This window comes from Manacus vitellinus, unplaced genomic scaffold (assembly GCF_001715985.3).
Source record: "Manacus vitellinus isolate BGI_N305 unplaced genomic scaffold, ASM171598v3 scaffold_7_pilon, whole genome shotgun sequence".
NCBI lineage: Eukaryota > Metazoa > Chordata > Aves > Passeriformes > Pipridae > Manacus > Manacus vitellinus.
In genome coordinates, this window is record NW_021940813.1 from 3,751,562 (window position 1) to 3,775,173 (window position 23,612).

The 23,612-nt window shown below is 37.7% G+C and overlaps 2 protein-coding genes across 12 annotated transcripts in view; one reads left to right on the forward strand and one right to left on the reverse strand.

Moving 5' to 3' along the window:
* Window positions 1-23,612, forward strand: part of CASK (calcium/calmodulin dependent serine protein kinase) — a 148,257-nt gene that overhangs the window by 47,861 nt on the left and 76,784 nt on the right. For 10 of the 11 annotated variants that reach the window (XM_018084098.2, XM_018084099.2, XM_018084101.2 and 7 more), the window contains exons 5-6: window positions 13,087-13,189; window positions 23,093-23,268. In XM_018084098.2, the coding sequence (XP_017939587.1) occupies window positions 13,087-13,189; window positions 23,093-23,268 (279 nt within the window). Of the gene's footprint in view, window positions 1-13,086; window positions 13,190-17,984; window positions 18,163-23,092; window positions 23,269-23,612 lie in introns of those variants that run through there. The other variant, XM_018084097.2, reaches the window with a different exon arrangement.
* On the reverse strand, window positions 6,544-11,477 carry GPR34 (G protein-coupled receptor 34). The gene is made up of 2 exons (XM_018084105.2): window positions 11,378-11,477; window positions 6,544-9,537 (listed from the first exon to the last, which is right to left on the reverse strand). The coding sequence occupies exon 2, from the start codon at window positions 9,513-9,515 to the stop codon at window positions 8,385-8,387; it is 1,131 nt and encodes a 376-aa protein (XP_017939594.1). The 5' UTR covers window positions 9,516-9,537; window positions 11,378-11,477; the 3' UTR covers window positions 6,544-8,384.

Genomic DNA, 23,612 nt, shown 5'->3' on the forward strand with positions numbered 1-23,612 from the left:
AGGCATCCGTCAGGGAAAACAGGCTCATTGTCCAAAAAATACAATGTTTTATACAAATCATCCAGAAGTGTACACAGGACCGTTTCCTTCCTCCACAGGATGATAGGTTTGAGCACAAATCGGTCAAACTCTGTTTAGGTCTGCAAAAGTTGAGACCTGTGAATTTTCTTCTGTCTGATGCATCTGTGGTTGTATAGCTTTTCAACAGCTATAAATAAATTTCTTATGAGAACAGAAGAGATACCAAAATTGCAGAAGTTTTTATACTGTAAGGTTCTTGTTTTGCTACTTTTGCTTTATGTTGAAACATACACTGTAAGAATTCACCTCAGTGATCTATTATCAATTTTATTGTTCAGTCTCATTAATTTTTTTACTAAAATGATGGACATGTATGCTGGCTTCCTATTCAGAATGCGTAGCTGAATTCATTTACAATTAAATTTACTTGCTGTAGAGTATTAGTAATTAGGTTGTAATGCTGTAATTAGTTTGCATGTACTTTAAGTCTTTGTCTTGTTAGATTTAATTATACCTTTTGGGTTTTTCTCCATGTTTGAATGTATGGTTATATTAAAGTTTGCTCTAACAGAAAGGGTCTTGTATTTATTAAATGTTTAATAGTCTCTTACATAGTCTTAGAAGTCCTTGTTATTGTGATGTTCCATTGAGGTTTAGTTACAAGAATGCATATCCTGAAATTTTGCTATGAGTGGTGTGAACCATTCTCATAAGCAGGGATTTTTTAATTGTTGTTATTATTGTTATTTGGTTGGTTATTGACTGTTGCCTGTGGTATTTATAAGGCTTTGACACTGTCTCTCACAACATCCTCACAGGCAAACTGAGGAGGTGTGGACTGGATGAGTGAACAGTGGTGGATTTAGAACTGGCAGAACAGCAGGTCCCAGGGGATTGTAATCAGTGGCACAGGGTGTAGTTGGAGGCCTGTCAGTAGTGGTGTCCTCTAAGGTCCAATACTGGGCCCAGGACTGTTTAACTTACTCATCAATGATGGATGAAGTGGGAGGTGCCTCCTCAGCAAGTTTGTTGGTGACACAGAGCTGGAGGAGTGGCTGATACCCCAGAGAGCTGCACAGCCCTTCAGAAGGACCTCAACAGGCTGGAGAGATGGGCAGAGAAGAACTCTCTGAAATTCAGCAAAGGCAAGTGCAGGGCCCTGCAGCTGGAGAAAATAACCCCAGGTACCAGGACAGGCTGAGGGCTGACCTGTTAGAAAGCAGCTCTGTGAAGGACTAGAGGGTCCTGATGGACAACAAGCTGTCCAGGAGCCAGCAGAGTGTCCTGGGGACCAAGAAGGCCAATGGGATCCTGGGCTGCATTAGGAAGAACATTGCCAGCAGGTCAGGGAGGTGATTCTGCCCCTCTACTCGACCCTAGTGAGGATCACCTGGAGTGTTGTGTCCAGCTCTGGGCTCCTCAGCACAAGAGAGACCCGGAGATCCTGGAGCAAGTCCAGCAGAGGGTGACAAAGGTGATCAAGGGACTGGAGCACCTCAGTAATGAGGAAAGGCTGAGGGAGCTGGGCCTGTTTAGCCTTGAGACGTGACTGAGAGGGGAACCCATCAATGTACACAAGTATCTGAAGGGAGGTGTCAGAGGATGGAGCAAGCTCGGCCCAGCAACAGGACAAGAGGCAACGAGCAGAAACTGATGCCCAGGAAGTTCCACCTGAATATGAGGAAGAACTGCTTTCCTGTGCAGTGACCGAGCACTGGAACAGATTGCCCAGAGAGGTTATGGAGTCTCCCTCACTGGAATATTTCCTAATGGGAGATATTCCAGACTCATCTGGATACCATCCTGTGCCATGTGCTCTGGGATGACCCTGTTTGAGCAGGGAGGTTGGACCAGATGAAACCCACTGTGGTTCATTCCAACGTGACCCATTCTGTGAAAGATGTTTCAGTTGGCCATTTATAACCCATACCTATCATGTCACATGTTATAACCAGTTCCTGCTGTACAGCTGAGTATGGAATATGTTGGCAGCAGTTGCTCCTTGTGGGATGGAAGGAGGCAGCAGCTTGGTAACTCCTGGCCTCTGTAGCAGTCCAGGTGCCTGTACTGTAGAAGGCCCAAGATCCACTGTATTGCATTTAATACCAAGATAAGTCTCTTAAGGTGCACTGGCTACTATACAAGTCCAATCCATGTCTTCTTTCTAGAAAAATCATTTACCAAGTAGCTCGCCTAGGACTTTGACTTTTGGTGCTTAGTTTTGATGGGAATGGTTTTTTTTTTCCTTAAACATTCAAATTGAAAGGTATTTTTGACTGCATAAACTCTTTAAGACAGATGCACTGCACAATAACCATTTCCAGTTGGACACTTGTACCAGGAGAGTTGTTGTAGAGCACCATGATTCCCCTCTGCCTGCTTGTCAGCTTTCCATGCAGGGGTGACCCAGTGTGTGCACAGCACTTTTGTTGTCATGATTTAATGAGGATTTTCTCTATAATCAGTATATGTATTTAATACTGTAAGAAGTGCTTATCAAAGCGAAATCGTCTAAGCTCATGTTTAAATCTGCTCGAGCTGAGCATTGTGCTGAATCAGTGAAGATAAAAATATTGGGCAGATTTAACATAGGTCTCTGGTGTTCACCGATAATTTATTTTCGCCAGTTTTCAAAACTTCCCTTGTGGTTCAGCAAAACAAGACCTCAAATGAAAGTTCCCATGTTGTTTGCTGAATTATAAGTGTGTGCAGTGCAGCTCTGTGGTATCTTTAAGGACATAGAAATGGGGATATGTTGCACTCACAGTTTCAATTCCTTGGTTGTCGTACAATGTGCAGAGTTAAGTGTTTCACAGGGTCTGGGTAATTGTTTTACCTGGACAGGCAAAACAAGCCAAGCAACGTCTTTTAGTATGGAAAACTTAGCTTGAGGATGGCAATACTAATAAAAATAATCTTCCAGCTTATACTTCAGGTCTTTTAATGTTACTGTCATTGTACATCTCCCAGAGGTCTTTACAACTATATTTGCTTATAAAAAAGCACTGTCTGTGTATTGCTCATGAGGATTTTTACTGTTAACTTCAGAAATTGGTTTTTAACATGAAAACTGTGTTGATCATCAGAGACAAATAGGAAGCTTTCTCTGTTGTTCTGCACCATACTATAATTTATGGTTTTTCAAGTTAAATATGTTTTTGTATAACAGCTGTTTGGGTTTTCCAGTTTCTTTTTAAGCTTCTGTGAAAATGCAAAAGTAATAAAGCAAAAATAAAAATCTAAAACACTGCAGTAAAAGCAAAACTGATACTTTAAAAGGTAGCTTCTTTTGGCTGCTATTGCGGTTTAAGCTCAAACCAACCAGCACAGCTGCAAAATCATTCCTTACTGATAAAGAACACTTCTGTACCCTCTGACAAAAATGATCCTGTCTTTTCTTCAGAGTTTTAATTTGTTGTTGACCGTGTTTGTGTTTTCATCTTTGCCTAGTGAGAATTTTTGTGTAAGGAATAGCAAGTATATTTTTGATTTTAACACACAGTCACTTATATCTGTGGTTTGAGAGTTCTATGAAGTTGGCCTTGTTTTATAATAGGTGCAGAGGTATACTACTTACTGTATGCAAACTTAAAGGAACCAAGACTTACTATTTACTCCTCATTTTGTTTCTCACTTTGCAGTACAACAGTAGAAAATTATTCATTTCTCTGCATTTATTCATTCTCTGATCTTATTTCTGCATTTCCCACTCTAACTGTGTAGTTAGTGTTAAGGCTTTTTCCAGCTTCATCCCTTACCCCCAGTTTTCATGGGGACAGACAAATCAATTATTTTGACAACACAACATGGAAAGATTTGATTGATTAACTTCCCTCACAAAATGGCTTAACTCTCACAATGTCTGTTGAACAACAACTCTTCTCAGAGTTTTCCTACCAATCCACTCTACAATCAGTGAACATTGCAACAGCTTTTTAGCGCTTTCTCAGCTCTCTTGGATTCCACAGAGTAGTTGGGATTTTGTTTAAGGGATGGAAAAAAGGCTGGCAGAAGGTTTGCAGTGCTACAGAAAATACATTTTGGATTGGTGGAATATCATCAACCTTTCTTTTTCTCTGTACGCTTTGTACAACACATCTCCCTCCTCTCTGTCCTGGTTCTGTACATGCTGTCAGAAAGCATTAAACTAAAGCTTCCATATGTGAACTTCCCAGTTCTGGGAATGATGTAATTCTTCCTTGTTTATCAGTGATGTAAGCTGCACTCCTCTTTTATGGTTTCATTGACTGATATCGTGAGGGAAGTAATTCAATTAAATTTTCCTATGTTGTGCTATCAAAATAATGGATAATTGTATGCCCTCATGAAAAACACCATTTTGCAGGTTAAAACCATAATTACAGTTAATTTCAGTTTGAAAATGAAACTTGAAGTTGTGGTTTAACCCTGGTAGACAGGTAAGCCCCACACAGCCGCTCGCTCGCTCCCCCTCACTGGGATGAGAAAGAGAATCAGAAGGGTAAAGGTGTGAAAACTTGTTTGTGACTTTTGCCTCTTCCCCCCCTCGTTCTTGTGGCTGCTCTGCTGCAGAACAGACCACTCCTTCTGGTGCTCCCTCCTCTCTTCTGACACGCTGTGGTCAAATCTGCCGTTATCTCAAACCTTTTGAGCCCCATGTTGGGTTGCCAAAGAGGGTTGTTGTGGTTTCATCCCCGTAGGCACCTAAACCCCATGCAGATGCTCGCTTGCTTTCTCTCCCCTGGGCTGAGAGGGGGAACTGGTAGGGTAAAAGTGAGAAAACTCATGGTTTGTGATAGAGTGTAATGAGTTTAAAGACAAAGAAAAGAGAGATATAAAAAACCAAGAAAAACAAGTGATAGAAGGAAACCCCAAATGCTCACACCCAGCTGACCGATGCCCAGCGAATTCCTGAGAAATGGCAGCCCTGGCAAACTTCCTGCTTGGCTTTTGTTGCTGAGCCTGACACCAGGTGCTCTGGGATGTCCCTGTGGTCAGCAGGGCTCAGCTGTCCCAGCGGTGTCCTCTCCCAGCTCCGTGTGCACCCCCTGTGTCCTCTCTGGTGGATGTTCTGAGAGGCAGAGAAGTCTTTGATGTTGTGCAAGTGCTGCTCAGCAGTAGCTAAAACATCCCTGTGTTATTAACACTGTTTTGATCACAAACCCAGACCACAGCCAGTACCAACTACTGTGAAGAAATCTATCCCAGCCAAATCTATCTCTACCCCAGCCAAAACCAGCACAGCTGTTCACTCAAACCAGGTACACTCTAACACGTTTATGATTCAAGTTATAAACTTGTGTCTGGTAAACAGTGTAGTTTCTTTGCTTATGTTTTCCATTTATTTTAAGGAATATGTGTAACACAACATAGCTATTAATGTATATGTCAAGTCCCAAAAGGTAAATAAGTAGCTAGGCAGCATATATACCTTATATCCATTTTCTAACTAGTATTTATGCTAATGAAGAATATGGACCCATTTTTGCATACTAAAAAAAGAGGTGACATTCTGGTACAGCAAATGAAATTCAAAGATGTGTTGGAGATTTCAATAAAAAGGAAAACAAAATTTTGTGCAGATTATGAGATGTGCATTCAGTTAGGCTTTAATTACGAAAAGAAGAATAAATAGAATTATTTTCATCTTGAAATTTACCTGAAGACTCAGGAAATTGCTGTAGTTGACCCTGATAATTCTTAGGAATTATCTCCTTCTAAGAGGAGAAGTAAGACACATTATTAAAGTGACTAATTATATGGTCATTTGACATGTCAGTCAGGTGACATCTCCCAGGTTGTTTCAGTACCATTTGCTCTTCAGTAATATGGTTTTGCAAAGCCTGGCACGTTACCCTCAAGTTTGCGAAAATTGATCGCAGAAAAAAATATGTAAGGATTAAATATTTTTTAAAAACAGTAAAGATACCTGCTTTTGTTTTTTGGTCAGTAGTAATTGCTTCCTATATGATAGTGCAGTCTAGTTTCAGATCCCTTTCTGAGCCAGCTGATACATCTGGCCTTTAACATCTTGAAGCACTGATTTATGTAGTTGCGGAAATCCAAAAGGTTTTCACTTGTCTGGTTGCTTTTTGGGGTTGTTTCTTTGTTCTAACTGCTACTCTGTGGAGATCATGAAGTCCTAACTGTTTCCCTCTTCTGTGCCATACCTGCTCTTATAGACTTTCTTATAGACCTGCTCCCTTCCCGATTTCCATTTCTGAGCTGTAGAGTTGATTTATTTAATGGAGCCTGGATTTGCAGCATTACTGTACTATTACTTGATGTTCTGAAGATATCTAAGTCTGGTTTTGCAATGGTGCTGTGTCCATGAGTTGAAGTCTTTATAAATGAAAATTCTGGTTTAAATTGAATGGTTTGTTCAAAAGAATTTTAGAATTTATATTTTGTTCAAGTTGCACCAAGTTGTGTGTGTTCTGTTCTGTGTTCCCCAGCCCATACCCTCACCCCAGCCTGCTGGTCAGTGTCATCAATCAACTGCTCGCAGAATAACTATAGACAAAGAATGATAATATATGAATCTTGTGAAATTATGGTTTATAAACTCTATTAGACTTACCAAAGTTGATGTAACTATGTACAACTGCAGTACTGCATAGGAGAATTGCACTGTACAAACAGAGAACCACGAGAAGCGTACATATCATAGGATGACAAGATGATAGATAAAAGATCATGAAATGCAATTATTGTGAGAATCAGCCAGAAATTATTGTACAAATGCCTTCATTGTATGCTGAAGTGCTTAAGAAAAAACGCAGTTACCATTGCACCTTTACGAAATTACATGTTTATAGGAATCTTTCTCTTGGAGATTAAGAAATCCCCACAATTTTTTATTAAAAAAAAAAGAAAACAAAATAGATTGGCTAGTCATTGTAATTGGTTTAACATGTTTATACTCGTTTTCACCAAATCTAAGTTATGTAAAATCACATCAAAATTAAATCAAGTTTATATCTAGCAGAATGAAGTCTTATATTTAGTTTGTTCAGTAAGAGTATTATGAATAACTTCTGTAAAACCAGAATATTATAACGAATTAGTAAAAATCCACGTTTGGGCACAGATTTGACATTAAAAGTCGTGATCCGTTAGAGAAGTTACTGGTAGTCATGTTAAAACCAACTTCTTTACACCTGCTTACTTGAGCTATATTGTTTGTATGTGTCAAGACAATAAATCCTTCTTTTATGGAGCTTAACATCTAGCCTGTACTTTGTTCACCTCTCTGTCCTGTTACACCAGACGTTTAAATTGTTCATGGCATAACTGCTGCTTTAGTCATCTTTGGACCAGACAACCCCCACCTTCAGCTCCCTGTTTTTTAAAAACTGTTGCACTTTGGGATTTGTTTGTGCCTAAATACATAAGCCTGTTTAGTTTTAATCTGAGAGTCCAGCTGTATCTATGGGGCATTGCTGTTACATTGCTGTTCACACAGCATCAGCAGTTACCAAGATTATTTTAATCACAAGCGTGCAGCTGAAATGTGTGGCTTTAGAAGTCTGCAAGTAGAACAGTGACTGAGCCAGGCTGCCCTCTGTGCTCAGTTCTCTGAGTTTATGTGCCTTGCTGAACTACTTTGTGTAGCTGCAGCCACCAAATTTGTCAGAGTTTGAAAGAAATCTTAGGTAATTGAAAATACCTCCATATCATCTCTCCTTCATTAATTGCTCATTTTCTGAAAGCATTGCTTGCTTTTCCTTACATGTTCGACCTTGACATTCATTAAACTGTTGAAAATATAATAAGGGTTTTAGGAGGCTTGAATATTTTAATTTTGCTGTTTAATAAAACTAAGTGTATCTTCTGTAATTATAACTGAATTAATGGCTGTTGTATTCTTCACCTCATTTTCAAACCACATATGCTGCTAAATTCTAAAATATTTTCTTCAATAAAATACATTTATAGATGTAGTCAAAATACTGATCTCTTTGAAACCTATTAAAACAGGGAGTTATATAAAATCTGTAATGGTTTCTATAGATCTTTCAAATAGGACACAATTTACTTTTTGCAAAATTCATCTATTATTTACATACACAAATTACTAATATTAATGTATATATACAAGATTCCTTATACAGGTTCAAACCCCTTCGTGGAAATCTCCTTAAAGAGTTAGTGTTCTAGTTTAGTCCAACAGAGGATGTCCGAGAACTTCCTAATTTGTTTTCATGGATAAACAAGAGCAAAATACTTGTGAAAAGTAACTTCTCGTTTTCACAACCAGAAGCAAGACTTCTCATTTTGTGACCAGGAAGAAAGAGGCAGGATTAGTAGCTGTACAGTTTAGCATTTCATGATCTGCAGTCGATGTCCTGGAGCAATAGAGAGAAATCCATTCATCTAAACAGTCAAACCACAAACTTCTTCCTTGAATAACTTGAGTGGGGAGTGATAGTAGATAATCTCTCCTGTGTGTATTGTCCAAGTTTTATGTCCGAAGTGCTTTCCGTATTTAGGCTGGACTCTCCATGAATTTTTCTGCAAATAAGTTGGAATACAGCCTTACGGACGCTTCTGGACATGAGGAAATACATAACTGGGTCTAGGCAGCTGTTAAATGATGAAAATATGAGCATCACCTCATTGCATTTGTGAATGATCTCCTTCCAATAACAGGAGGGGTTTTGTAACTGTGATGTAATGTAGACAAACCGGAACATGTGATAAGGAACAAAACAGACAGTGAAAATGATGAGTACAATGAAGGAATTTCTTGCTGTCTTGGTGTATTTTCCTGCATTGGGAAAATTTGATCTTCTCCTCGAAATTTTCAGAAGGTTCTTGGCGATTTTAACGTACGAAAGGATCAAGAGGAAAAAAACTATCCAAAAAATTAGTACAGTGATATAATTTAAAATCGCTTCTGTCTTTGCTTTCTGTTTACTTCGGTAATGAAAGCACAGAGTAGAATTGCTGTCCTCACTCTTAAAGAAAGATGGTGCAACTACTACTGTAAATCCTATCAGTGCAATTGCCCACACGACGCAACAAATCTGAATACTTCGTGTCGGAGTTAACATTTTAGGACGCTTCACAGACTTAGTTATTTTTATATAACGATCTAGACTGATTAGTCCCAGCAGTACTATGCTAATATACATGTTCATGTAAAACAGAGTTCCTACAATCTTGCATAAAATCCGTCCAAACATCCAAATGTTTTTGTTGGCGTGATGGAGTATTCGGAGGGGAAGACAGAAGATCAGCAGAAGGTCTGCAACAGCCACGTTTAGCAAGTAAACTTGGATAGAATTCCTTTTCTGATGAATGCACAGGAAGGCAAACAGGGCTGTAATATTTCCAGCCAATCCAACAACAAAAATAATAGAATAAAAAACTATCAAAGTGAGTGACAGCGAGTTGTCGTCTAAGGCACAACTGTCATTGTTTTGAATTTCTGAGGCATTTATGGCCATGCTGGTTTGGTTACTCCAGAAGTTTTTGTGTGTCAGTGAATCAGCTGAAGCTGCAGCCATCATTTTTGGGGGTTTTTTAGCTGTTCTGTAAAGAAACAAAGAGAAATTTTAAGAATTAGATCTCCACAGGATCATCTTCTTGTGTCTGTTTGCTTCATTGCATACAGTCTAACATAATATAAACATAAAAGGCAGTAACTAAAGGAAGTAAATATGCCAAAGTGTTGCTGTAGCTGAGTAGAAGGACTTGCAGCCAGATGTCATGATACAATGTAAGTCTAGAATAATATGTAGGCAAGAACAGAGGGTATAGAGTACTCAAATAGATAACTGGTAGTATAATTGCATCTGTATTACTGTCTTGTGCTGTTTTAAAAATCAGCTATTAAGTTTTGCTGCACAGTCAATAAATCTTTTTTTTTTATTTATTTTGATTTATCTGCAAGTACAAATAATTTTTTTAAGTTTAGTTTTTAGGATTAGTCTTTCTAAGAAAACTTTTTAAGATGCAAGGACAGGTAAGTGTAGCTAAGTGAAGTATTCTCGGTGTTGATATAAAGTACATAGAAATATATTAAAACAAGTCTAAACTCACTGGTGTTAGTTTTAAATAAGTACCCAGGATCTCTCACATGCGAGTCAGTAGTTTTCAATTAGAAAAGCAGTTGTGAATTAATATTTCTTTGGCTATGTAATCTGTTATAACACCATGAGCCAGTACTATTACAGTAGCTTGTCTTTAATAATCTATATCTTCATATAAATTTAAGTGTTTTTTTCCTTTTCTTGACTGTTCACACATCAGTATTACACAAATAAACTGGTATTAACTGGGAATTACATTAATGCAGTAACAGATTGTTTTCAAGTCTTCCTTGTTTTCATTGTTTTCCTTGTTTTCATTTCAAAGGTTTTAATTTCACTGAGCTTATTGCTGACCAGGAAGGTACAATCTGGAAGATAAAAGTCAGTTTTGACCAAGGAAGGAAAACCAAAAAAGTGTGTGGTTAGAACAGAGTGCACTATGCCGTTTAGAGAGATGGTTAAGACTGATTTGTAATGATAAATTTTTTTCTTCAACTTGTTTATCATAGCAACAAAAGACTCCATAAAAAAGTTTCTTTAGAATTTTATTTTTTTACAGAGGAAAGGTTTTTTTCCCCTAATCTCACAAAAATGTCAGAAGTGGTTTTGGTTCTCTGAACTTTGTTGTCTGGCAATTGTTACAAAAAAAAACCAACAAACAAACCAACAAGAAAACTCTGCTATATGCATAACCTTAAAGTAGGTTTTAGGCAAAGTCTGTGTCTAGGCTATGCAATTTGCATGCTAGGTCTTAAAAATGCAAATTTACATTTAAGTGTGTGATACAGCTACAGCAGTGAAAATGGCAACACTTCAGGTAAAATTCTTAGGAGGACCTAATGTACATACAGGATCTGAACTACTGAGAGGACAGTCTGAAGTATTTTAACATCCCGTGTTATCTGACCATACAATTGCATTAAACTTGCAGAGTATGTTAGCAGTTTCAAAAATAGCTGTTTTCATATTTGCCGTTTGATATTATCAGGGCAAGAAGCAATTTTAAAAGGCCAGTTTTAAAACATGGTGCTTTCAAATACATCTTGAAGCCTCTCTACTGCTATGATTTCTTGTTTGTTGCTTTCCTATAGAAATGCCTGACATCATGATTTGCATAAGCAGTGACAAGTTTAGATCAAATAGAAAGAGAGAAGCATCGGTTACACTGCAGATGCATTGGAAACATAACTTTTCACTGTCATAAGTTGTGTCACTCATAAGCAAGCAGCGTGTTAAAATGAAGCTATATTTAAGAAATGGTCAGTGGCACCTTTGCAGTTAAGAGAAACTTCAATAGAAATTTGTTTTACTCCGGCTTAAGTATAAAAGAAGGCACTTACCATTTATGTGTTAAGAACTTCTGCTGATTTTCAGAACTGTTGGTGAAGACAGGGAGGAGTAACATGCAGGTCCTCTTATTAGAAAGCTTCTCTATGAAAGTGATGAACATCAGCTGACACGGTACAACTGGCAACAAGGGGAAGTTTAACTAGTGTTGCAACTGTTTTGGTTTTTTTTAAAAAGACATTTTTAACAAACAAAACTCGGTTTATCTGGGCTTTGCCGGGAGAGGTTCTATAATAAAATCTTCTCAGAGTTTCACTCTGAATTGGAGATCTTAATTTTTTTCTCAGGAGCTTTGTTTCTGGTGAGCACTGTCGGTGGCTTTTTGGATGATAATGATGTTGGTACAACCTGCTGTCTCAGCACTGTCGTGGAAGTAGTGTCACTTTTGCAACTGTAGGATAAAGATAGATCAACACTACAGTTGGTGTAGTTCTCCCATCTACCTTGCTCCTTGCCTGCAGCTGGAAATTTGAGGTTGATCTTTTTCACTGAAAATGATAGCAACAAGAGAATATTAAAGTGCCCAAAATGTGCAGCTTAACCACTTCAGTAAGGCAGAAGTGAAATACAATGTGCAGCAATAATACCACCTGGTAATACTGTTTTGAATAGGGTGTAAGGAATTGAAAATTACATTTATAAACTGGACATTTGAAAGTGGATTCTAGAAGATCTGACATAGGGAGGCCTAAATTTAATGAAGATCTCAAGGGCATTGTCTTGAAGGTGTTCGCTCTCATACAATTGAAACTGTTTTAAAAGAAGTCGTGGGTGGTTACAGATGATGATTTTACAGGTAGTCAGATTGAAATTCTCATACCTCCTGTGCACTGACTTCCTAGTTTTGTAATTTAAGCACTAACATATTCTCAGGAAGTAGTATACGAAGTTGACATTCTTCCTTTTAAATAATATGATATTTAAAAGGGAGGCTTTAAGTAAATGCAGGAAGTTGTTCTGTATTAAATGCAATAGTTTGGGTATGTGTGTTAAATGCTAAATTGTGTTCTAATAGATTTTGTATGTATGTTGCTTCCTCCTACACCAGCCAGTATCTATCCAGACTGTTGTAAAATATTATTTCATTTTCGTATGTTACACCTCACTCTTATTTGTGGAAAATCGAGGATATGGATGACTGTGCCTGAAATGCAGTTTAGAAACCAAAACAATATCCTTCATTACAATATTTATTAGAAACATCACAGGGAAGTTCCTTTTCTTTCCTGCATTTGAGAAATGATCTGTGATTAAGGCTCAAAGTAGTGGTTTCTGTTCTCTGTGAAGGATAAAATCCCACAAAGTCTGTCATCGTCAGGATATTTCTGCTGGAGAATTGAAACAGTGTAAGGCTTAAGGGGGAAGGTAAAAAGAAAAAGTAATACCAGTAAGAAATTATAGGCATGAATTTTTATCTCCACTTCAGTATGATTTCACTTTGTGTTCCTTGCAAGTTTTGTAAGTCCTGAAAAGATTTTGCTGTGCCTGGGACAATAGAAAGGAAAACAATACAGAAAGAGGAGTCTATGGCAGAGAGGGAAAAAAAAGTCTGAAATGAAGACATGATTAAAAAAAAACCAACCATCCAAACAAACCACACAAACTTTTGGCTTCTGTTTGCAAATTTATGAAAATAAGTTCTAAAATACAAATTGTATTTCTCAAACAATATAATAATTTGTCTGGATTTTTTTCTTTTCAGCCGCACTGTGTACTCCTTGCCTCAAAAGAGAATTCAGCCCCAGTAAAGCTTGGTGGCTTCGGGGTAGCAATTCAATTAGGAGAGTCTGGGCTAGTTGCTGGAGGTAAGAAATTTTCCTTCGAAGTTATTTAGTATGATGCATGTTTACTGCAGAGTTCTGTTCTTGTGACACAGCCTGGCCTGCAAAACAAGAGCTCAAAAATAATCTTTCACTAAAAACTTTGTTAGCATTATAAATGCACGCAGTTTAGCTAAACTGCTAGTAGAATGTATGATTGTTGTGCATTTAGGTACTGAGTCTTAAATCCCTCTGAATGTTACTCAACATGAGCTTACGCTGGTTTGATCATAATAAAACTGAAAAAAACCAAAGAATTTTCCACTTTAATACAATCTTTGGCTTAATTCTTCCGTGCCTGATAAAGTAAAGCAAATAAAAATGCTGTCAGGGTTGAAATGTCTGTCAAAGCTGTTGAGTAAGGACTTAATGCAGCATCATCAGCACTCCCCTATGTTTCATAGGCAATCCCTGGCACAATGCTGAACTGTTTAATAGCAAAACCTTACTAGTTTTCACATGTGACTCTTTTCTGTGTTTTAATATTTCATTGTAATTATTGCATAAGACATCAATATCTTGATACGTATGTATATTTTTTGACTAAGTGTGTTTTGTTTTCTGTGGATTTTATTTCCTCTAGCTGCCTTCCATATTGTTCCAGACAATAGGGTTATGCTTTAATCAGCCTGCACAGATGAAGACCCAATCAATTTTCTGATGCTTTCGTTGCCAGAGTAGGAGACCACAACAAAAAAATTTTGTTAGTTTTAATATTTTTTCTTTAAAATTAATAACTTCCTATCAGTACTATGCTTCTTCAAAAACTCAGATTTCCTAATCCAATTACTTAAAGTTCTGTGTCAATTTGGCTTTTATATGCTTTTTAAATAAAGAAGTAAATCCAATATAAACATACCAACAGCTTCGATTCCCTTCCAGATGTCTCTGATACCCTGGAAATATCCAAGTGTCTAATTACTTAGAGACATCCTTTCAAATAAAATACCCATTCAGTTAAGCTACTGTTGTTTCTTTAATAAAAAGGTCACTCCTTTCTTTTCTTCTCTTGTGTTACTCAGATTATCTGTACCTCAGCCACTGCTTTTTTAAGTGATAGTTTCTACGCTTTTGTTTAAGATTCTCTCATTTTTCTTCTTTATGTTCTCACTGAGCAACTTTATCCATTTCTTCTGTTTCAGCTACTCTTCTGGAGGTAATGAGATACAGTGTACTTTCCTTCACACTAATACTTGTCTTGCAAGAAACGTCAAGTTCAACTTTGTAAAAAGATTACAGCATTTTTCCCCAAATTTGTCGTGGCCTTCCTTTCCTGTTACCATTCTGCAGACCTCCATTCTGCAGGTCCCACTCAGTGTTCCTGTGCCCAACCTCCATGCAGTTACCACTGTCAGTGGTTCTGTTTGCAACACTTACAGAAGCTTCTCAGGCCTCTTCACTATAATATTTCTCTGTATCTTTTGCCTCTTCCATCTCAACTTATGCCATATTGGTCTGCCTTTATACACTTTTTCCCCCCTCTCTCAACTGTCATTTCTAGTTTGCAGTCTTTCATTAGCACTTGTTACTTTCAGCTTCAAATTTCACTCGTTTTCAGGGATATACAGAGTAATTCCACTTCATTTATATACCATGGAAGGTCTCAGTTCTTTTGCTTATTTCAAGTTTTCTCCATAACAGACTCCTTCTCTCTTTCTTCTCATCTTCCATTCCAGTCTTTATACCACATCTGTTACCTGGCAATTCTTTTCCCTGCCAGAATCCTACCTGAAGGCACATTACTAGACAGTCCCCTACGTAGCACTGGCAAGATTTTATTTCTTCAACTTTACAATATCACCCGTGTTTGTTATAGGAAAGTTAACAATAGTGACTGACTGAACTGGGCTATACATTTTTTACAAAACAACGCTGGTCTACACATTTGTCAAAGAATGTCATCGATACGCCCTATGGATAAGTTTTGTCAGAATAGTAACTAACACTTCTTTTTTCTCAATTGTCTCGTAAGTGAAATAGGAACTCTCCATATAGAGAAGTTTGGGTAGTATCATAACCAACCTACCCACTTTCACATTGCTTTTCTAATTTTTTAGTGTAAAACACTGATTCAGCTTAACATACTCAGTTATTCCCTTTTGGCATGGCAGTTCCCGTATTTGGCGGTTCACACATCAGAAAAGAAATTCTCTATTAAATAAAAGTGGTTATTGCACTAAGGTTCTTTTACTGACCTAAAACCCCCTGTGCTTCATTTGTGCTGTTTTGCTTACCTTTGTGCATTGACACACCTGTGCCTGGAAAGGCCAGATTCTGTGTAGCCCCAGGAGAACAAATTGAAGGGAATTTTCTCCCTCAGCGTCTTCGAAGCCATCCTTCAAGCACATGGCTTTTGCTTTGTTTGGGACTGCAAAATTTTTTTAACTTAACAAAAGACATCTTTTTTCCAGTGTGCTTAGATTGATGGGTGTGAGGGGAAGAGTTTCTGTAGTAAAGTTAAACTAAGCCCTGGGTATTAAAGGTAGATGAATCCCAATCTTTTGATGTAAGTCCAAAGATAGACTTGTGTTGTTGAGAAGGATTGTAACTATAATGTTCTTTCAAGCAGGTAGATAGTTATTTAACAGAAGTGTAAGGGAGCTCATGACAACAAGCTATGACATCACACTAAGATGTCATTAATGGAAATGTCTGTGGAATAGATTTTAGGATCATGACTGTATTTTATCAGCTAACAACCCCAGTTGAGTTCATTTTTATCAAAGTTTAATTATTATTAAGTAAGTACCAAAAAAAAGGGCCTAGCCATAACTCCTTTTTCAGAAGACCAGAAGGGAAAATGTGAGGAAATACTCTTTGTTCCACTCTATTTGCCCATAAACTGCAATGCAGTGAATAAGAAGCCTGTGTTACAGGAAGTTTTTTTCCATGAGCTACCAGTCTCTGAAGGTCTGTTCTTGCACTTCTTATGATCAGAACTGGAAAACTGTACTAGGTGCTTTACTTGAAACATCGAAGCAGGTACTTTGAGGTGGAATTCTGGCAGTATACATGGTAGTTACAGATCATCATGATTTATAAGTGAACTCTTTTATGGAACAGCACATAGACAGGAAACAGTCTGTGTTTGCATGGTTATGATGCAGCTACAGTAGTGGAACCTCAAGGAATTCAGTGATTTAATAGAGCAATCTCACATTATGATCTCTGTCTTCTTCCCTGGACAATTTTTCTTGCAGAATATGGTATGAACTGCCACAATATTTTCTTAAATAAATGTGGCATCAGATTTATCTCGTATCGAATATCTTAGATGCTAAGTCTTGGGATTTTTAGCTCATATATGGCATAAAAGTCTGAAGGAACAAAACCCATTGAGTTCACAAGTGCTATTTCCTCCACTTAATCTACTTAAGTTCTCTTGGTTTCAACTAGTACAGAAACTATACAGTAACTGTATAGACCTAAGTGATACAAGGTTCTATACAAGCTGTCAAGTCTTACCTGTGGATAGTAAACTGCCTTTCACTTTGTACCTTTAGCAGCAAAATGTCACAGGTACCATGATACTAATCAAGCCCAATATAAATTTTTATGTATTATTAGTTTGCTCCCCTAGGCTACTTCAAAATCCAATAGTATCCTACCATAAATTATCCTCTTACTGGAAAACATCTTATATGTTCTTAATGGAAGTACAGCACATAAATACCAAGTGCTCTTGGTTCTTTCTCATTTGACCTTTTAGACTTACTACAAAAATAGCAAAGGAAGGCATTGCCATAACTTTCCCTCGAAGTAGATTATGGAATGGGGGGAAGGGGAGCAGAATCCTTTAAGTTCATTGTTTTTGTTTTGTTCTCATCAATGTAAAAATAATCATAGAATCACAGAATGGTTTGGGTTGGAAGGGACCTTTAAAGGTCATCCAGTCCAACCCTCTGGAATAAACAGGGACATCTTCAACTAGATCAGGTTGCTCAGAACCATGTCCAACCTGACCTTGAATGCTTCCAGGGTTGGTGCATGCACCACCTCTCTGGGCAGCCTTTTCAGTGTTTCATCAAACTGGTTCTTCTTGGTGTTTTGATAAACACCAGTTTAAAAAACTTTTTTTTTAAAATGTTGGAGGTTTTTTGCACTGCATAGATTTTTTTCCTTTTCATCATCAGTGTCTGAATAGTATTGCAAAGCTTTCTTTGCTTCCAAGAGACTTCATTTTATTTAAAAGTTACAACTGTGTTTTACAGTCTCTCAGAAATTCCAGTTCACTGGAGTGCTAAGAGGAGGCTGATGTGTTAAGAAGTCATTTAGGTTTGCTTCCTCCATCATAGTTGTATGACTGAAAAGGCCATTGAATCAGTTATTATAATTTGTCTCATTAATATGTGAGCTTTGCTTTGTTCGTTTTCTGGACACTAATTTGAAGTTGTCCAGTTGTCTGCTGATGCATCTTTTACAATACATTTTCTTCAGACAATCTTCTGTGCTGAAGCTGAATTGCCCTTTTTTTTCCTTTTTTTTATCTTTTTTTTTTTTTAACCTGTTCATCTTCTCTGTACACCTGCTTTATAAACATATCTATTGTCTGGAGTAATGTGGAAAGGAATTAAGAGTACTAAAGTATTGACCTCTCTGATCCTGTTATGTGTGATTCTTCGATTCCTTCCACATTATTCTCCACATCCCACTCTTTTAGAAACTCCTTAATTTATGAGCATAATTCTTATTACACTATTGTGAGAGGTCAGATGGTGATGTTTATTAGTACCTCACATTTTTTTCCTAAAAATTATTTGTTCCAGTTGTTTCCTTATACATCGTTCAGATACTACTGCTGTTGAAAGACTCTCCTTCTGATATCTTGGTCATCAGTCCCCTGCCTTAGGGATGACAAAATCTGATTGGGTCTCTGTATATACTCTTCTTCTTGTGGAAAGCATAGCCCTATTGTCTGGAATAATATGGAAAGAGTCATAGAAACTAAATTATCAAAGGTAAGTCAAAATTTATCTTTAGTGCTTGTAAATGATATCAGATTGACAGCACCTGAAGACTGAAGCTCTCTGTTTATCCACAGGAAAGATTAGCACAATTAGCAATTTTATAAATTTACAGGCAGCCAACATGCCTCAAAAATGGCTGATAAGGAAGTTTATGTCTAGAAATAAGGTATCTAATGTCTGTACCTATCCAGGCACTGAGGGCTTCCTAAATCAATAAACACTTTGAAGTAGGCATTTATTTACAGTGAAATGGATGGAGGCAAGTATCACATTAACTACATACCACTGTTGAGTCTTTATATAGTGATGAGTTTCAGTTAATGCCACTTTAGAACAAACAAGAAGAACGTAAAAGCACAGACTAATTCCTGTCAATTTAGTTGACAACTAAAAATCCTGTGTGTATGCATGCATGCAGTATATATTTAATTAAAATGTTATTTTTTCGTGGGCAGTCATTCAAATATATCTGTGATTCTTATATCCTGAAGAATGAAAGGCCTGTGGAAAGCAGAAGTTATCTGTTAAAGAGAGGAAAGTACCTTTTCTTACTGTTCTTACTCTGCCTCCAAAAGATGCAGAGCTTCTCGCAAAACACCAACGAAAATTCAGAAGCTTCTAAAATATTTTAAAATAATTGAACTGTTGAGAACAACTTTAAAATTTTACACTGGATGTGTTTAGAAGGCAAATTTTCTACTAGATGATTTTCAGCAGAAGTGATACTTGGTCTAAAAATCAGTCAGTATCCGTGACTTTAGACAACTTTGCTGTCTATAGGTTGTATTTGTCCTGTTACTGATATTCAGCTTACAGTTCTTCTAGTTGCAACATTGGAAAGCTCCCAATCTGTGTAAGTTCATGTGTGCACTTTATTCACTGTGCTGAGCTAAGTGCAGTTCAGAGGCACAGCTCAGCAGTTCTTGCTCAGGTCAGTTTTTTTAGAATAACCTCGAAATCATCATTTGCTCCTTTGATGACCCCAGTGAAGTGGTCACAAGGATGACAGCTGGCCAGAAATGACTTTAGGCTTTCTGATACATACATACTCATACACATATATATGCATTTTTTTATCCTGTTTGACTGGACGGTTCTTTTTCAACCGCTTAAGTTTCTGCTTGTTCCGGGTTTGCTTTTTCATGGACATAAAGTTGTGATTTCCACCCCCTCATGTAAAGTATCAGGATCTTGGAATCAGTCCTGAAGAGGTTACAAAACCAAATAATTCTGGAACTATTTTCACTAATTATAATCTAGCCAAGGTAAATGGCAAGATTCTGTTAAGTTAACCTAGTCTTCTTTCTCATTTCATTTGTATTTATGGAGTTCTCATTTTAAATGTAAAAACCACTATTAAGGTTTAGTAGCACTGATTTTTCAGCTTGCTGTTAAGATCCATTTTTCATCTAGTTTATAGTATCAGTCTGTTGGGGATTTAAACAGCCCTGTGGTGTGTTTCCTTTTACTGAACTGCTCTGTTCCCTCTGCTCAACATCAAGCAGTTCATTAAAGTGGATTTTTGATGGTATACTGGTTTTGAACCTGGCCAAGAAAGATCCAGTTCTACCTGGGATGGAAGAAACACCTTCTGACTTCCAAGTGAGAAAATGTGTGATGATCAGAGAGGGACAGTGTTTTTTAACTGTAGCTTGTCAGTTTGTAAGAGCACTTGAGTACTCAAGTGAAGATGCAGCCTCACATTCTGGTGTGGGATCAGCAGATAAAACAAAATAGGAACCTTGAACTATCAAATAGATTTGGGTGGTGGGAAACAAAGACAAAAATTAAAACTTCACTCCTCCCGTCCTCTTCCCAGGCTCAACTTTACTCCCTTGCTCCTGACTCCCTTACCACCCAATCCCAACTGGTGCAGGGGGATGAGGAATGTCAGTTCCTGTATTCCTCACTTGCTAGGCAGTGTTTTTTCCTTTTCTTACACACACTTTCCCTGAGGCACCACTGTATTGAGTGTTGGGCTCAGATGTGCCCTGCAGTGGTTCCACTGGAACCGTCTGTGTCCAGAGCAGGTTATTCCCAGCTTCTCACAGGCACCACCCCTGCAGCCCCTGCAGTGCCAGCACCTTGACACATAAACTCCTACACCCAGTCATGCTGTTGGATTGCTTATGTAGCCTGTGTTGCTGCTAGATGTGCTATTTTACACCATATGAGAAAATGTAGGATGGGTAATTGTTTGTAAGGACACAAGATGTTCTGCAGGTCAGCCTTCACTGTACTGAAATGCCCAGCAGACTTAAATGCATTGACAAAAAAACCTCAAAGCCAAACCCCAAACCTTTAAGCATAGTTCTCACAGCACATAGTCATTTTAGTACCACATTCATGTCTGCAATTGTTATTTGAAACATAAAGAAGTTTCGAAGCTGAGTCCCTCGTAATTATTGGAAATATGCATTAAATCAACATACCTATCATTTGATACAGAGGATTCATAGTTTCATTAGCTACTTTATCCAGACAAATGTATATCTCCCTAAAGTTTAATGTCTCTTTTAAATAGCTTACTTTGTCCTTGTGATATCTTGTCTTCTACTGATATCTCCAGTTTGTAATCACTTTCCTCTAGACTTGCCACATTTTATAATAGCAATTATAAAGCCTGGTGGGAAGGCAGAATTTTCAGACTATATATAATTTTCTATTCATATTGATTAAAAATATTTAAACAAGCTTTAGTACCGCAAATGTTTTTTTCAGCATATAAAAAAGGTTACACCTGCTCCAAAATGGCAAATGGGTCCCTCTGCACCCACGTTGTCAGGAAGTCACCACCGAGATAAACAAGACTTGGGTAAGCCAGGCTGCTCTGTGGTCTTTGATGATCCTCTGCACTAAAGGTTTCCAGTCAGTGGTGAGCACACCGCTAACGTCACGTGAGCAGTCGAAGGGATAGACAAATGCTGGTTGAACAGGCAGGTGTTGCTGCTCATGCACAGGCATAGCCTGATGCAGAGCTGGAAACGTTCATGCTTTTGCTGTGATGGCATCCTAGGAGGAAAAACAGTGAGGAAACCCTAGTAAGTTTACAGGCACATTAACAAAAAGCAAAACCCCTGAGTTTCAAAAACAACTTGTGCATATTGGATTTATATATAACTTCCATTTTCCTTCCCTTCCCCATCACCAGGCATGTAAATAAGAGAGAGTCATCTAAGGAGATAATTCTTGACCTCATATTTATGATCTTGAAGCTTTGGCTTTGAGGTTTATCAGTTAGGCTGAGCCTATAAATTGTGTATAGACAGCAAGAAGAATTAGAAATCTTCCCCACGTCTGTCTCTGTCTTTCTCTGTCCAGAGTTAGGGTCCTTCTTCTTCCCCCAGTGATATGAGGGATGCAGCATCTTGCTGGTTTTTTTATTCTTTAGCTTAGAAAAGAACTGTCCCTTTGCTGTCAGGTCAGCCTGGACATTCTAAGTTGCTGACCTAGCTTAGTGATGAGGTAACATTCCTTTGTCACAGACAGATCCCTAACATTTGTTTGGCAGGGGAATTACCTCATAAACTCTGAAGGAAAAGGTATAACACAAAGGTGAAGAATTTTAACAATGGCATTGTTTGTCCTTAAGAATAGTATGATGTAAAAGGTGCCATCTTTCTGTCCATTTTGTACTTCTTTAGATGGAAAAAGGAGTGAGTAGGGCTAGTTAACAGAGCATGGTTAGACTGTATTCCTGCTGTAGGTGGGATAAACAAATGATGGTCTTTACTAAGCTACTGCCAGATAGTCTCACAGGTGTTTGTTACCAGTGCTGTGACTTAGCTAACTCCCATGCCAGTGGTGTGCAGGATAGGTTCATCAAGCAAGAATCTCTTTTCAATACAAAACTGAATTAAATACATGCCCTGCAAATGCCTCAGATTCTCTAGGCTGCATTTGAAACTCTCCTGGCCTGCAGAGAGGTGCTGCAAGCCTTGAATGGAGCCTCTGAAGTCCATTGTATTTATCAGTAAGCACAAATAATTTATGAAGGGGGTGCCAGTGGTGACAGTTTGCTACACTTGTGGGGTTTTTATTCCTCTTGGTACTTGATGGAACCAGGGTAGTCCAAAGACTACAGTGTTTGTGTCAGTGATGACCTGAGCATTCAAAGCTTAATTTTTGCAATGGAAACCAAATTCTTTACAGTGGGAAACATTTATATGGAGAGGTAAAATGTTCATTGCATTTGTTTGACTTAATGTGCTACACAGAAATTAATTTAAGTCATTCTAAACATTTTATCCACTAAAAAGATCAGTACTAAATAAGTTTTGTTTCTGTGGGAGTACATTCATTACCTATCCAAAATGAGTACTGTGCCAGAACCATTACTGAGTGACACACATTGAAAGCACCTTGCGAAACAAATCAGCATTATCTTCTTACGTGCAGTAAGACATTGCCTGCTTCAAATAAATGAACAATACATATGCTGGTGTTCTGCATTTTTGTTGGCCAAGGTTTGGGCAGAGCGTCAGAACTAACTGTGCTCTTGCCAATTAGATGTTGCTTTTTCAAGTTATCAGTGTAGACTAGAACTCTTTGATATCTTTGTACTTGCTCTCTGGATAAATAATTCCTGTTTCAAAGGTTGTCCAAATTGGTGGGTTTACTTTTATATGCCAAATTTCACTGAAGAATCTTAGTGCTCTTATATGAGTCTCATTTCACTCTACTGGGTAGGATAGAATATTCCTCAAGTCATAAAAGTATAAATGAAGTGAAAGGGAAAATACTGATTTGTCTCACTGGATATATTTAATAAATACTAAACTTAAGGGAAAAAGCATTGTGTTAAAAGCTTAACCCATAAACAAAATTTATTAAAACTGTTTTAGTTTATTGGAGGGATATTCTTTATTTCCATGTTTGACAGACATCACTTTGACTAAATTTTCTTTTTATTTCCATTTAGGACGTGTAGGAACACCTCATTTTATGGCCCCAGAAGTGGTAAAAAGAGAACCGTATGGGAAGCCTGTAGATGTTTGGGGTTGTGGCGTGATCCTTTTTATCCTGCTAAGTGGTTGTTTGCCTTTTTATGGAACCAAGGAAAGATTATTTGAAGGCATTATTAAAGGCAAATACAAGGTAAATGACAGTATACCTGAATCCTTTTCCAGTGAGATGAGCTCTGCTGGTAAAATTTCTAGAAGTTGATTTTTGTATTTAGCCTGATTTAAATTTGAAGCTGTTATGCAGGAAGAGAGATAATTTTCTCTCTCCGGTCTGTCTTGTTCCTGCTGTGTTTTGTATCAATGTTAGAAATTAGAATACAGAAATATTTACTCAGATGAAATAATAAATGGGTGTAACAACTCACCCCTAAATGTACATTGAACCCAGCAGGATTACCTGAGGTTTATCTGTGAAGTGTAACATAATGTGTGTTACCTTAGGTTTATAGATAATTTAAATTTTTTTTATTTAAATCC

What these genes read in the sequence shown, in the direction of transcription:
- GPR34 (XM_018084105.2), bottom strand. Translation starts at nt 9,515, where the DNA reads ATGATGGCTGCAGCTTCAGCTGATTCACTGACACACAAAAACTTCTGG.